This window comes from Notolabrus celidotus, chromosome 3, assembly GCF_009762535.1.
Source record: "Notolabrus celidotus isolate fNotCel1 chromosome 3, fNotCel1.pri, whole genome shotgun sequence".
Classification (NCBI taxonomy): Eukaryota; Metazoa; Chordata; class Actinopteri; order Labriformes; family Labridae; genus Notolabrus; species Notolabrus celidotus.
Genome location: NC_048274.1, coordinates 37480770 through 37496909, shown reverse-complemented (window position 1 = coordinate 37496909; position 16140 = coordinate 37480770). Strand labels below are relative to the sequence as shown.

At 44.2% G+C, this 16140-nt stretch overlaps 1 protein-coding gene across 1 annotated transcript in view; it reads right to left on the bottom strand.

The window, feature by feature from the left end:
- tshz3b (teashirt zinc finger homeobox 3b) overlaps positions 1 to 15465 on the bottom strand; it is a 41749-nt gene extending 26284 nt beyond the window's left edge. The window contains exons 1-2 of the mRNA XM_034679578.1: positions 14103 to 15465; positions 13188 to 13657 (exon numbers count right to left, since the gene is read on the bottom strand). Of these exons, the coding sequence (XP_034535469.1) occupies positions 13188 to 13227 (40 nt within the window). The 5' untranslated portion in view covers positions 13228 to 13657; positions 14103 to 15465. The remainder of the gene's footprint in view (positions 1 to 13187; positions 13658 to 14102) is intronic.
- Positions 15466 to 16140: the final 675 nt, after the last annotated feature.

The following is a 16140-nucleotide window of genomic DNA, read 5'->3' as shown; positions in this document are numbered from 1 at the left end:
CAGCCCTAACCTTTGACCTTTCAGCACACATCCTTTAATCTCCTCCGTCTGTGTTTTATTTGCTGCTTAATACACTCACTCCTTACTGCTTTTCTCCTTTCCCTGCCTTTGTTGAGACCCTGACTGTCCCCTTTTCCTCCCACCCCCTCCCGCCTCCTTCACCTGCCGTGTCCTCACACACACAAACACACACACAGACACACACACACGCTAACCCACTCGCAGCTGTAGCTCAGGTTACAGCTCTGTAGCGATCCAGTCTAAATAATACAGCAGTGATGAATGGCAGGGCCAGATTCATATCCATCAACGGGCTATTTTTTTTAAGGAGCATCCATCTTCTATAAGGCCTCCCTTTGAATCAGAGAGAAGTGAAGAGAGAGAGAGAGAGAGACTGTACTGCCCCGGCCCATGGGAGAGACTTGGTTGTGAGTTTATGTGTGTGTGTTAGATAAGACATCGTGACTGATACACGCCTGCAAGCAACCCCCGAGACACATGAGCACGGGAGAGAGACATACACAGATTGTTATTGACACACAAACACGAGTGCATGCCTTCACATGCATCAAGGAGATTAATGGAGGTATGATTTACAATCTATACTTATTTATGATGTGAAATGTGAGTAATTGTGTGTAAAATACTATTTAAAGCTGCTTTATCAATATCAAATGCAGACACTGCTTTTTCACCGATTACCCAGAGGGGATATGGAAAGAAGTCGGGCCAAAACATTAGTGAAACTAGTCCAAATGATTTCTTCCTCCACTCCTCCAACTTCTCATACACTCACTCACTCACTCATTCAGCACCAGTAATCCCCCTCTCTCTGTCTGCTTCTCTCTCTCCCTCTCACTCTTCATCCCTCACTCTCTCCCTCTTTCCCTGGAGAAGTGGACCTCAGAGGCTGCAGAGGAAGGAATGCCCTACACACCAAAGCACACGTATGTGCTTGTATACACACACACACCACAATGTGCTCCCACACACACACACACACACATGTGAGGCCCTGGCAAGGCCCTGTTTGATAAATGACACACGTCTTTGTGTCAGGAGAGAAGGGTGGGTCTGTGATGTATGGTGCGGACGATGAGAGGGGGGAAATCGACTGTTTGGCAGTGAGACGGCGCTCGTCTGCTTGCAGCTTTCCTCCTCCTTTGGTTTCTGGAAAAGCACGCAGCAAACATACATGTTCCTGTTAACTCGCAAACACACCACATCAATGCACAATCTGATATAGAAGCTCATGCATATGGGAAACCAACACCAGATATGCTGTCTCCTTGGATGTGTTTGGGGCAAAGAAAAGGTCGCACTGCTTTTCCTTTTCAATTTCCTCTCTCTTTTCTCGAGCTTTTTCTTTCTTCATGTGCCACTTTCCTTTTCTCTTTAAGCCCTTTTGCCATCTCTGGCCAAGTTACAGAGAGGCAGGGTTCATCAAGGAAAAGGGGAAGAAAAGGAGCGAGAAGCCACTGCTGGATAAGGGCAGTCGAGCAGCGGAGAGGGGCGCAACAATATCAATCACAGTCCCGTTTGGCAACAGAGATACTAGTATTTCAAATAAAACAGCCAAACCCAGACAAATAGCCTTAACATGGGGCTGTAACATGAGCGCCCCCCAGCACCTCCCTGAAACTTCTCATAAAGTGGAGAAACAGAGAGCGAAGGCTTCTGCTTTGTATTTCTTTTTTTCTCCCCCTTTTTCTTCGTTGACTATCTCTCCTGCCTCTTTTCTCTCTTTGTCGCTCGCAGGCGAGGTGGCTGACATCTGCAGAGTGCATTTAAAGAGAAAAAAATGTGTCAGAGAAGTGTGATGCACCCCTTTGCACGCATGCACACACACACACACACACACACACACACACACACACACTAACACACACGAGCGGGCGGCCCCCCTTGCTCGGTTTCATTAGCTCACTGGCAGGGTGGCACTTCTCAAGCTCATTACTGAGGAAGGATTTATGGCGCGGCAGCCAGTGGCGGAGAAAAGGCATCTGTCAATAATTGCAGGGAGCAGCAACTCCCATCTCCACCAGCTTTGAAATCTCATTAGGTATGCAGTTATCAGGCATAAAGATCAAAAACATTACTCAGCTCCGACAGAAACCGACCAAGAAACATTAATTAGCAACAGGCCCTCGCAGTATAAAATAAAACAGCCTTCCTCCTCACTCCTCTCATCTCTCTCTCTCTCTCTCTCTCTCTCCTCTCTCCTTAGCATGGTTCCTTCTCCCTCTCTCTTTCTCTCTCTCTCACCTGCTTCCTCGGTCTTAACCCTCATTGAGAACACACACACACAATGAAGACGAGAACACAGACATGCACAAGACAGACAAAAACACACAGACAGAGGTGAGTTTGCTGATGGTTTACACTTACATTTCCTACCACACCCTTGTACAAACAGACCCTATCAAACCATGCATTCCCTTGTCCACTCATAAAGCACTTAGATTACACACACACACACACACACACACACACACACACACACACACACACACACACACACACACACACACACACACACAGACAGACGTGCACTGAGTTGTTGTGTAGTAGAGGGTGAGGATAATGCCCAACATCTGAAACTGTTTAACACACAACAAGAAGGAGGTCCAAAGGTATGTCGGATCGTCTTGTGGCAGTGACTGAGTAGTGACCGTTCAGCCATGTGTGAATATGTGTGTGTGCATGTGTGTGTCTGAGTGTGTGTGAGGAGAGAAGAGGAAGGCACTGTCAGCTTGAGAAGGATGTCAGCTCGGGCTGGCCCTGATTACCAGGGCCTCAGACAGGTCCTCACTGGCTCCCCTGCCTTTCATCACAGCCACCATCACACACACACACACACACACACACACACCCCACACACACACACACACATCTATACACAACCATACACACACACGACTGATGGCTGCCAGTCGTGTCTCAGTTTAGCCAAACCCTGCGTGGGAAAGGGAAACGAGGGGCTCTGATTGTAGGGGCATGCACTCAAACACACATACACACACGGTGCAGCCATAAAGGCAACCCCCACTGAGGGTAAGAAGAAACCCAGACCTGGAGCTGAGCCCAGATGACACTCAAAAGATACACACACATACACACCTTGTCTTGACGCTGTTTCATCGTCCTGCTAAGCTTGCAGCTCCTTAAACTCCATGATCCTTCTCTCACACTCACACACTCACATACTCTCTATCTCACACACACACACACACACACACATTACCCTCTGTCTCCTGAGCATGACAGGAAGTATAACAGTCTGTACATGCTATAAAAATAAAGCTAACCATAAACAGAAGCCGCTTGTCATGTTGGAAACAGTACTGACAACTTGGCTGACTATTAAAAGTTTGCTGCCTTTAAAAGATCGTAGCTTGGTGTCATTCATAATTTAGAGCCAGTTTTTTTTTTTTAATGAGCATGTTGCTTTTTGTTTTTGTACATTTTCTGCTCCGTCTGTGGCCACAACACCGACCGCCCTGGGGATTTTTTTTTTTTCTTAAGTAAGACAGAAAGTCTAGTCTTTTATTGAAATGTTAAATGCACATATTTCTGTTTTATGTCAGCACAGGAAGTGTGCATGTGTTTCTGTTTGTGTGTCCAGTCACTCCATTTCCTGTTTTAGCTGTTTTTCCAGGATGCTCTTTGAATCAGACCTCACAGTAAGTGGCTGCTGGTTGGATTCAAGCAAAAAAAAATAAAAAATCTGGTCTCGAATAAAAGAGGCCATTACGAAAGTGCAAAAAAAAATGCAGTTCTTCGATTGTCCACTTGAGGCTGGCTGCAAAAGCCAAAGACGCTCCATCAGAGTCCATGTTAAAATGTATATTTACATATAAAAAATTGTTGTGGCACCAATTCGGCCTCGTGGTCTAGTTATATACAGAGGCTATCCTCTTCAATCAGGCAGCTTGGGTTCAATTTGTTCCAATAGCTCCTTATCTACATGTCACTAACCTCTCTCTCTGCCGGTCTCCTGTTCTATCCCCTTTCAAATAAAGGAGTAACATACTTGAAATATAACAGCAAAGGAAAGGGTTAAATCTGTTATCAACTCATTCATTAAAATTACACTCTAACTCAGAGGTGTGTATGATTAGGGGTGTGGCTAACTTGACTGACGTGTGTTGTTGCTGATTTCCTTGCAGTAAAGCTTTTCCTTCAAACCCCGCCCTGTGGCGTTTTATTAAATAAGAGCACTTCCAATATGGCGACCGCTAGGGCTGCATGATATTGAAAAAATCCTTACAATGTCTTCCTCTCTGACGTATAAATTGTGATATGAAAAAATACAGGAATTTACACCCAATCTATACTCAGGAGGATGGGAACATGGAGGGAAGAGGAGGAAAGAGAACAGGTGGAGTGACACTTCCTTCCCTAAACTTTACCACTAAACACAATTGAATTGCTTAGGTAGTTTCTGACAATGTTACATGTTACAGATAATCTGCGTCACCTGCCCCGTGACTTTTAAATGAAAACTCACCGTCTTCCACTGCTTGTCATTTTCACAACACTACACTGTACACATGCTACAGGTACAGACACTTAAACATGCATGACTTTAGTGGTCTGTATGTAACATTATAGAGCACAGGGACAAGCAGGACAACACTGTCTTTAAATCTGCAGTATCATTTGCAAGTTTGAATTTTACTGTCATGTGACACACAGAAAGGCCAAAAGGATCCACAGTGGTAGCTTCTCTATGTATCTAAGTGAAGGGCTGCAAGAGAGTGATATCAAATACATGTTCAGACTATTTATGAGAAAGAAGAAACTGGGGACAGCATTACCCTCAGGTCATATGACTGACACTGCATGTTCTGTGATGTCACTCTGATGTGTGGATGGTCAAACAACACATCATTCAGCCCAGCCACTGCCATGCTTGGGCTTCAATTCTTTAGAAAACAATGGGTGACGTCACTGAGGGGAGGTCCATGTTTTAGACAGTCTATGGTGAGATTTTACCAATAACCTTTGGCCTCTATACAAGAGTCTATTACATTAGAGAACTCTGATAGCCTCTATACTATATTGAAGCTGTTGTTCAAATATTTGCATCTTCAGCAGGTCCTGCATGTGTTTTGTTTGCCTTATAACTGTCACATATGTATGCTGACATTTTTATAGACTTTTTTTGTCTCATATCTGCAGTAAAAATCTTCTAAGAACCAAATTCAAAATGACTGTGACAGAATGCCTCCTGGCTTATTTTAAGAGCACGTGACAAAAACACAATCAACATGATTACCTTTGCTTTGCATGCATCGTACTATTCATAATCCCAATCAGGAATTGGGAATTGCATTCCACTGAGTTCTAGGATATTTTCACAACATTATACGGACAAAATTAAGAATAAGAAATTATAATCCAGGAACAAAACACCAAATATGTTGTGCCTGTTTAGGATAAATTGTATCTCCTTTCACTTCATAAAATCATGTTTCCGTGTATGTGCGTTTTTGCCCTTTGTTGTGCATCCTCTCTTCAACTCTTTGCACCCATGCACCCTTCCAGAGCACACCACATTGCTCACTTCTCACAAAAAACAATCTTTGGATAGAAAAAGGAGAACAGGGAGGAGGCAGAGAGAGAGAGAGGAGAGAGAAGAATTGGGAGGTTGAAAAAAATGAGGAAAGGATGCAGCCTTGTGAGCCAATTTAAGAAATAACTGCTGATGCATCAGCTATTGACTGTTTGAGCGCTCGTGATAACGCTCAAGGCGAAACTGGGAGCAAAATGACAGCATCAACTGCCTGCAATAAAGTGCAGAGCGCCAGACCAAGGGAGCTCTAATTGACAGCTGTCAACCTAATGGGAGCCATGACGGAAGATTCTTGGAGAGGGAGGGAAAGAAACACTGTTTATAAACCATCAGCCACTTATCCTCAAGGAAGGGAAGGAGGGAGGAGGGGAAGAGGAGGCTCTACTCCCCTCCCTCCCTGTCTCTTTCTCCCTCTTCCTCTGTCTCTCTCTCTATGATTGTCGTTTGTCTACTCGCTTGCTTTTTCATTCGCTCCCACTCTCTCTTTTCCAGTGCACATAATCTTTTTTACAATCTCATTACCTTTCTGTCTTTCCCTATGATAGAATATTTAACTATGCAACAGTTCTCCCACTTTATATCTGCTCTCTGTCTGCGTCTCTGGGTTCATTGTGGCAGAGCGTGGTGGGGCAGGAGCACTGAGAAAAGCAGAAGAGGGCCATAACTAATCACAATGTCAGTTAGCTGCCTGGGAAAGACTCACTCCACACAAAGTAATGTAGAGAGCAGGACTGAGACTGGCACGCAGGGACTGAGACTCAAAGAGTTTTCAGCTCAGCGTACATGCAGTGAGAGTGTGTGGTACGTTTTAGTTAGAGACAGGCTTATGAAGGCACATTTGTAATTGTGTGCATATCTACTTGAGGTACTTTAGGCAGAAGGGATCTTTTTACTAAACTAAAGAGAAGCTAACTAATTTAACTAAGTGAGTTAGCAAGCTGCTAAAACTGAGTATCACACAACTGTGGTGTGCAGCCTTTTGCTTTCCCATAATAACAAGTAATGCCGATCACTTTATATCTATATGTAGTGAGGAAAGACTGAATCCCTTCCTTGTTTTGTTGCAGTTGATGTTTTTTAATCTGTAACAGATGAATCTGTGACTCTTTCATGAGAGAATCAAAGATCTTGTTGCATATTATTTTTGTTGCTACATCTTTCCTGCAGAATGAATTCATCCTGCGACCTCTTGTGGTGGACTTTACCCCAAGATTGGAAAAGATTTGAACAAAATAAACTGATTAAAGCATGGAAATATTTTCAATGATGTCAAAAAATTCCGGAAAGCAAACATTAAAAAAAAGGACTTCAGAGGAATATTTTGCAATCATGCCGCACCAACAATCCACGTCTTTATACTGCAAGACCCTGATTTCACCACGGGAACAACTTGTTTAAAATAAGGTGACCGGTTTCTATCCCTGAGCATCGGACAAAGACAACACTAATGAACTGATTTCATGTATTTATTACAACTAATCTGAATGTGAGCCTGTGTTTCAAGGGACTTGATGCAATAAATACAAGTAATATAATCAGTTGCATGTTTACCTTGTGAATATCTTAATAAATAAGACCTTGCAGGTGCTATTTTTTCTTCCCTGAGAAGAGCTCTTAAGATCATTTATCCAGAACCAAACAGTGTGTCTTCTAAGGGACAACAAAATACACTTCATAACATATCATGAAAACAAAAACACTGTTCATGCTCAGGAAACTTTGTTCTAATGCTCACGCATAAATGTAAAGAAAACTCCTCCTCACTCTGATCGCTTTGCAGTTTTTAGTCACATCTGAGAATCATCCCACATTTAATCAGAGCATTGCAATTAATCTGCTTTAGTTTTGGTTTTAAGCGCAGCATTAAAAGTATGAATGCACCACGTTTGAGGTGAATGGACTGCAGATGACAAACTCTCAGCTCAGGGCGGATATTCAAATAAATCCACTTCATTCGAAATTTGAGTGGACTACTCTGACTTCAGGGATGAGTAACGTCTGTGTTTCCTCTTCCAGCCAAGGACTTGAGTAATTCTTTGAGAAAGTCTTACAGGTCATTTCAAGACTGAAAGCTTTGAAACGTTGAGGAGGGACACGAGTGCAAGAGATGAAAAAGAAAGGTGGCATGTGCATGAAAAAATGGCCAGGCAAAGATGGTATACTTGATCCAAAAGCCATTTTAAAATATATATATACAAAAATAGGATTTGTATATCATCCCAGCTGCAGACGAATAGCTGCACAATGCTAAACATGTGTGCAAAAGGTACAATTAGCAGGTCACAGGTGCTTATTAAAAGCACTTTATTAGCACTTCAACAATACCTATACCATTCTTGACAACAGCTGCCTTAGTCGACTGAACAAGGGTGTTTCTTTGTTACTGTAGCTAATAATGTGTGGAGTAAAGGGCTGTGTGAAAAGGTGCTGTTTGTGAAATCATTAACAGAATCATCAAGCCTCTTTTTAAACAAGGTTAATTAACCTCATTATATTGACATGTTTCATTAGATGCTATTGCCATGCGCTGCACGGTACAATAGGCCATGAAACAAAAGAGAGTGCATTATAATGTTTTATTTTTAACAAGATCAACATAAGCTAGAACACAGAGATCTTTTCTCAGAAAATGTCCTGTTTTTTTATGCATGCAAATCCTTGTTTAAAACCTGTGTATCTGTTTTGTGGTTATGTGTGTGTGTTTGTGTACCCACTCCTTCCTGTGAGTGAGTGTGTGTGTGTGTGTGTGCGTGTGTGTGAGTGAGTGAGTATATCTAAGTGGGCCACTGCATCTCGACTTAGATCCACCGCGAGTGCAACGTTAACACACATCAAGCATGATTAATCTCTCGCTCTCATCTACAATCAATCACACACACACACTCACAGGCGGAGGCAGAGAAATCACAGAAATCAGCTGCTTTTCCTCCTCGGCTGCCATCTATCTCCTGTCGGACAGAACCAGATCTGTCTTGATGTTAATATTTACATAAATCATGCTTAGCCTCTTTGGACACCATGCTGATGATAGGTGTTTCCACTCTGGGAAAGTGTCATTGAGTAGCTAATAATGACCAGTGTCAACGTCATCAATCTGTGGCAGGCTCATAGGAAGAAGGCACACACACACACACATGCACACAAACACACACAAAAGCGCACGCATCCACACAATGCTATGATAACCCCATGCAGCTGCTACTTACTGCTGAACATCCTTCTTTCTTACATGCAGAGCTTTGAAACAATAGAGTTTAAGTCGTGCATGTGCACTTGTGAAAAATTTGGGGTCGTAAAAATAAAAACATGTAGTAAAAATAATAGACTGGATGTTTGATGTTTGAGCTTCCTCTCTCTTAACAATGATCTGTTTGGTCGAGCCTCGCTTTGAAGCCCACGGACAAAAGCCTGCCGCTCGCCTGAGCTTTGTCTTTTCCTGAAGTCCTGAAGGAGCGCTGCAAAAATAAATACCCATGCTGGGAAAATGGTGTATGCGCGCACGTATACATATGTGCATGAATAAGCACTGAGATTTTTACGGTACACGCAACAGAAACAACTCATTATACACCAGGAAAATTCATCACAACCTCAGTTAGCTCTCTACTCAACTTGGGCCGTTCCTACTCGTACTAAACCACCACAGTCCAACTTGCCTACCAAAGATAGGGGTAGAAACCAAAGCGATGGGTGGGAGCGTGGGGGGGCATATGAGGACAGTGTAAGATCAAGTTGATTACATCCAACTATGCTGCAGACCTAATTGGCGAGCGTGACAGTGTGCGGAGCTTGTCATCTCCAATCATTAGGCCTGTCAGAGATCCATCAGATGCTCGGCTAATTAGGAGAACGCTAATGAAGCTGGCAAAACAACTCCTCTTTTTAGACAGCTGAGTGCGCTCCGTCGCTGGGCTTGAAGTGTGTGTGTGTGTGTGTGTGTGTGATGAAGAGGTTTGTGAGAAAGATGGAGGAACAAGAGTGTGTAGGATCAGCGAAAGGACAGAGATACTGTGGCCTTATGTTGAGTAAAAGTAAAGGTTACTTCTTCATGCTTGTGCAGAACTCCACAGAAGAGTGGACTTAATTAGATCTACACGTGTTCTGTTTCAGTAATAACTAATGAAAAACACATGAAAGGTTCTAAATCAGCAGATCCAAATGAACCTTTCCATAAACACTCTGACCTTTAACCAGATTTACAGGTTTATGTCATCTGAACAAATCTGATGGTTGAATGAATCACTGGAGCTCAGTATGAACGACCTGCTGCTTGTAACCACATCAGGGGGGGGGGCTTGTTTTCTGGGTGCAGAGTAGAGGGACTAAATCAGACAGATAAAAGACAGGAGAAGGAGAAAGGAGAAGAAGACATTGTACTGTGGAAATTTAAGAAAAAAAAATAGGGCTGGGGGTATTCTGCTCCCCCCTAAGTTCCTAATCAAGGCCTATCATTTGCCATCCTCCCATAACTCTTGCCATCACTACAGCGCAATCAATTTGTCATCAGTCTTTGTGTGCCATGCAGTTCTTCTCAGCTTTATAAGTTGCAGCTGTGAACAAGGGAGGGAGGGAGAAGGAGGGAGGAGGGGTAAGAAAAAAATCGGAAGCTGCCAATAGTCTAAAATGAAACTCCTCCTTTGCCTGCCTCGTGTTTGTTCTCGTTCTCTCATCAAAGAAATAAATGCCTAATTTTCTCTCCCAGCACACTCACGCGCTCATTCCAGCTGAATAAAAAGGCTATCAGTCATCCTGCTATGCATCTATCATCCATCCATCCGCCCATCCATCCATCCATCCGTCCATCCGTCCATCCATCCATCCATCCATCCCCCCGTTCTTTCCCCCTCCCATTGTGTCCATTAGGGCTAAAACATTTTGATCAAGTAAGGCCCAGGGCTGAGAACACATAAGACTCTCTCTCTGTGTGCCAGCCTCTGATTGACCATTAGGGCCATTGATGAATGTGGCTGTCAGAGGGCAGACAATTAAATCAAATATGAAACAAAGTCTCTCTGACGGCTCCTTCTGATGGAGCAAACCAGTCTTCCGCCTCACGATTAGGCTAATAGTTACATTTTTCATACCGCACTGTGTGGAATAAAAAAAAAAACTATTGCACGCTGGTTTATATGAACTGTAAAGTCAATGCAGCATGCGGCATGTGCATGCACCACTGCACACATGTAATTATGTGTGTGTGTGTGTGTGTGTGTGTGTGTGTGTGTGTGTGTGTGTGTGTGTATGTTTGTGTGTGTGTATGTGTGTTGGTAGGCTGTTTGGAGACTTTTTAGATCTTTACATCTTTTACATCTAGAGTTTGAGAAAGTGGCAAACGAGGGTGCGCTCTTGTCAAACAGTCGACTATACAATTTTAAAGGTCATGCATAATACTTAAATTTTAATTTACAGCAGTATACCTTAACACAGTTAGTGTTTCAAGACATATATTAAGTGGCAAAAAGTTCAGATCCATAAAGGATCTGGGGTTTTTTTTACTTGAAAATAAACTGAAGTTAGCAGTCTCATGGCGCGATGAGAACACCAAAACTCTCCGTCCAATTCAGTAGGAACATAAAATAAAAGCTGTTTCGTAACTACATCACATCTGAGGTGAAGATGGAAAAAGAAGGAAATCTAACTCAACAGAAGAGAGGAAAAGGAGCAACAAAGATGCAGTTAAATGATGGTGTTAATGGCTTAAAGTTTGTGAGGCCAGACGTGACTTCAGCAGGCCCTCAGTGCTACAAGAATGAGCGAGAGACAGGCGGGAGAGAGGGAGGGAGAGGGGGGGGGATGGGGGTGATTTATTGACACTTATCGGGAATGAACAGATCAAAGGCTCGGCCAGATGACAGGTGATCAATCAGGCATCAAATCAAAGATGGCAATTGTCCATTAAAGCTCTCTTCCAGTATACACTCCCTCCCCGGGCTGTGAAATAATCTTTAGACTAGAAGAGAAAAGTCTTTCCCAGAAACTGAGGAAGAAGAGGGGAAAGAAAACAGATGGAGGACTTATACAAAACAAAGATGGTAAAGGGGAAATAGTCAGACGGTTCTGTGTTAAAGTCTGAAATACATGAGCAGTGAGATGGGGGAAGAAATTATAGGAATAGTTTTTTTTTTGTAGAATAGCACGGGCAATATGGAGGATTAAATATCTCTGACAACAACATGGGGTCACTAAAACCAATATTTTGTATCAAAACAGCTTCTCAATTCATGTAGAGGATACATCAACAACATTAAAGTGTAACTGTATCCCAAGCAGGCAAATAAAGCACACACTAGCAGAGGTACTGGAAATGTTGAAATACAAGAGTGGAATAAGAGATACTGATGACTTTAAGACTGACGTGGCTAAAAGTGTGAGGTTCCTTTAATCCATCAGGATGTTTTTGAGTTAATCCGACTTCTCAAATGGAAATCAGCGACCAACAGAGGCCTTTGTGACAACAGCTGACCCCAGGGCTCCCCCAAACCTCCACAATATAGATCCTTAATTCCACAGTCAATATCCACCAGCAGAGGAAGATGGAAGGAGGAAGGAGGAAGGAGGCGCCGTAAACGAGTGGAAAGAGGTAGAGAGAGACCAATGGAGGATCGAGTTCTCTGACGCCAGCAAGAGGTAAATTTAAAAAGGTATATTTTTTTACACTGAACATACTCATGGGGGGTTCTTACAGGGATGCATGCACTGGTGCACAGCGGCTGACCTCTGACCCCTTTAAGAGGCAATGGGGTGATTGCTTTAACCAGTTACACCTGTAACTACACAAACCCGCTTCTGTATGTGAAAAGGAATGACAGTCATTTGCTGTTCAGATTAATTTGTGCATTGTTGCCTTTATAAATTATTTTGTCAAAGAATTATGAGAAATTGAAGTCCCTAAAAAATATAAGAAATTGTGAAACATGTCCTGAAAACTCCAAACCAAAAATATAACATGTTCAAAGCTTCAGGGCATGTTCGTTAATGTTTGTTGTTTCACATAAGCCCTTAAGTGGTTTAATTTGCAGCGAGACACAACAGAGAAAAGCAGAGATACAGACGCATTTACAAAAGTGGATGGTTAACTGCAAAAAACTGCAAACTTTTTATATTCTGCTCAAAAATCCACTCAGATAAATCAGGATGACTAATCTGCTAACCGACTCATCATTTCAGTTCTGCTGATGATTCCAAAAATGAAGAAATGAATTTGTTGTGTCTGTATGACATATTCAAATAAAAGACAAAGTGGCAAAGTTATTTTAAATTCTAAACATCTCCAGTGTTGAGGTATAACAGAACAGAAGTACGGTGTGTGCTGTAGCACTGCTTATGACAGGCATGATTTTGACACACGTTATAGGATGTGACTTCCATGAGATAACAAAAGTTGTGTTTGGAGCTCTGGAGCTGTGCAAAGCACACAGAGTGCTACATGTTTGCTCTCAGTACAAAAGCTGTTGTAGTCACATAAATGTTTCAATGAGGGTGAGAGAAATATCAATGAAAAGTAAGTGAATGAAGAAGGTCGGGAGGAGGGGGCACAAACAGAGAGAGGGGGAAAGAGAGAAGAGGAGTGGGAGAGGTAAATTCCATGTAAACCAAAGCCAATTCGTACCTGAGGCGCGCCGAGGCGCTTGCTGCTTCCTCCGCGGCATGTCGGCTGCGGGGGCCCGGCAGGGAGTTCTTCTCTGGCCCCGGTGATCCGAGGTTGCCTGGGGGATCCTCGGAGCTTTGATACACTGTTTCCCCCCCTGGGTGTGCTCTCAGGGCTCCCACATAGATCGGGGTGGGTGGGTGTAAGCAGGGGAGGGTGTGCAGTTTTCGAACACAAAAATGATTCAGAAGAGACTGAGCCAGTGGATGCGAGGAGGGTAAAAAAATAAAATAAAAAGGAAGGGGGAGTAAAACCCCCGGTTTGCTGCTCTCTCCGTCGGTCGCTGTCTCGCCCGCTCCGGCTTGGATGGACGCGGTGGGAGCAGGAACAGAGGGGGCTCCGCGGTACGAGAACACAGAAAGGAGGTTGAAAAGCGCCTTGTGTCTCCGTGTGATCCTCTTTACTCGGCGTCGGAGGCTGCAACAGGCAAGCTTGAAGGGATAAAACCAAATGATCGCGTCAGTCAAAAGTCCGCAAACAAGGCGACAACACATCAAGAGCTGACACAACTGAAGCCCTGCGCCTCCTCTACGGCTCAACCTCTCCGCCGCTGATAGGCGTCACGTAGCTCCCTGTCTCTCTCTCTCTCCCCCCTCTCTCTCTCTTTCTCTCTCTCTCTCTGTCTCCCCCTCTCTCTGCCTCTCTTACCCCTCTCACTCTCGTTCTGTCATTCACTGCCTCTTTCTAGAGCCGTTTATTCCAAACGAGCGGGCTAATCAGGAGCTCTGGTTACGGTTTGAAATGTGCGTAATGTCAGTCATGTTGCGGATGGATCCTTCAGACACATGGTAGCCTCACAAAAATACACACATATACTGTATCGTTTACAAGCACGCGCAGGCTGACAGTGGGATCTGAACGGAAATGAATACTTACTTTACGGGGTGATCCTCCGCCGCGCGATCCATGAGGTTTCGCTTCTCCCTGCTGCTAATCACGCACGATTCAAAGCCAAGAGGTGAAGCGGCTGAAACGTGCCCGAAACCATCTCATAAAAATCCAATCGCCCCTTGGCAAGTCCAGTTAGTGGTGAGCAAGAAAAAACACATGCAGCTTTCTCAGTTTGTTATTCTTGGGACCGACAGCGAAGGAGGAAAGAGAAGGAGGAGGAGGAGGAGGAGGAGGAAGAGGAGAAGGAGGTGACGACCAGGACTGGTCGCCCACACGCTGCCCTGTCTGCCTGGCACGGCTACGAGATTTGTCCGAGAGTGCTTTGAAAAATCCGTTGAGGGCAAGTCACACACTCAGTATGTGCGTGTGTGCGCACGTGCGTGTTGCCGTTACTGCGCGTGTGTGTGTGTGTGTGTGCGTGAATCGATGAGATACGTGCTTGATTGGGTCTCCCTTGTTGTAATAATGTACAGCAGGAGGAGGAGGAGGAGGAGGAGGAGGGACGGGCTCAGGCTGCTCCCATGCATGCAGGCTGGCTGGAGCGCACGGATCAGCCGAGCTCGAGCGCCTTCTGCCAAACACTTTGTTGGCCGCTGATGGTTCTTTTCTCCCCTCTACGTGGCCTGATAGGAACTATTTAAATCAGCCACGCAGCGAATCACACACTGCGCTCCGATCTCCTTACTGCGCTACAAGCGACTGGAGAGACGCAAAGCGCTGTCCTCTTATTGGCACTCTAAATGGAATAAAGTACTTGTCTTTTTGCAGGTAAGTTCAAAGTCCTCCTTAGTTAAGATGATGGATATTCTCTATTTCTGAAAAGGGCGATGTTCCTTTTTCTTCTCGCAGCGCCTCCCTTTAAAGTGGGGGGCAAAAGTTTGTTCTGTCTCAGCTGAGTTGTTGAAACGTATAAAATTATTCTCCTGTAATTTTCAGGCAATCCTCAGGTTGGGACGCGCGGCTTCACAGCAGGCGAAAACAAAGGATAAGACTCTGGAAGGAGGACCGAGGGAGAGCAATAAGGGTGAGTTGCCAAAGGCTGTCTTTCTCTCTCCTCCTGACTCCCTTTGCGCCAGATGTGGTGCTGCTGCGCCCCGTCTCTCACGCTCGTCAATAAGCAGAGAAACTGCTTTCTTCTCTGGATCCGCCGAGGGAATCAGATCTCCTCAAACGACGTCGCTCCTCGGGTACACCGGGGAGTCTCTCCGTTCTTCCGCCTTTCACCGGGCTTGGTGAAAGAATTGATGATTTGTGACCCTCCGCCGATCGAGGATGTTTTCTTCCTAATCTCGCCGCGACTGTGTGCGCCGCTCCTCCACTGCATGCCGTTAGATCCGCCCAAGCATCTGTCCGTCTTTCCATTGGCGCATCCATCAGTGTCACACACACACACATCCACACACAGCTGCCGCGCGCACATTCCTTGTGATACTACAATACCCCCTCCCACCCGCAGCGTACACTCAAACATAACTCTCATTCACACGCGCAAACACACGCATCGCGCGCGCGCTCGCGGGCGATGGAGAGCTCTCCTCTCGGTCTGATTGACACAGTCCACTCTCTGAAACGCCCGTCAGGGAGCGCGCTGCGTTACTGTCTCGCATTTTCCCCCTCAGATAGGAGTTGGAGTGTTCTCTGCTTCTCAGGGCGGCATCATTTTTTATTGTTATTTCCAAATATTTATAAACAACATTATTTATATACAAGAACGCATGTCGCAGCATTTTAGAGGAAATACTTTCCCCTCATCACCATAACGCGTTTTTAAATACTTCATGCCAGACTGCAAGGATTTCGGTGTTTTGCGCTCGGATTAAAACCTTTGTTTGCTCCGTACTTAATTATGGGTCAATCAATAGACATTGTGTGGTGATCTAGCAAACGTGTCTGTGTTGCATTTAATCTTGCAACATTTTAATATTATTATTATTAAGTTTTTTTATATGATTATAAACTCAAATTTACGAAGTCACTTTACAAGTGTTGAATTTTTTTTAAAAGTGGTTCTAAATGTTCTTGA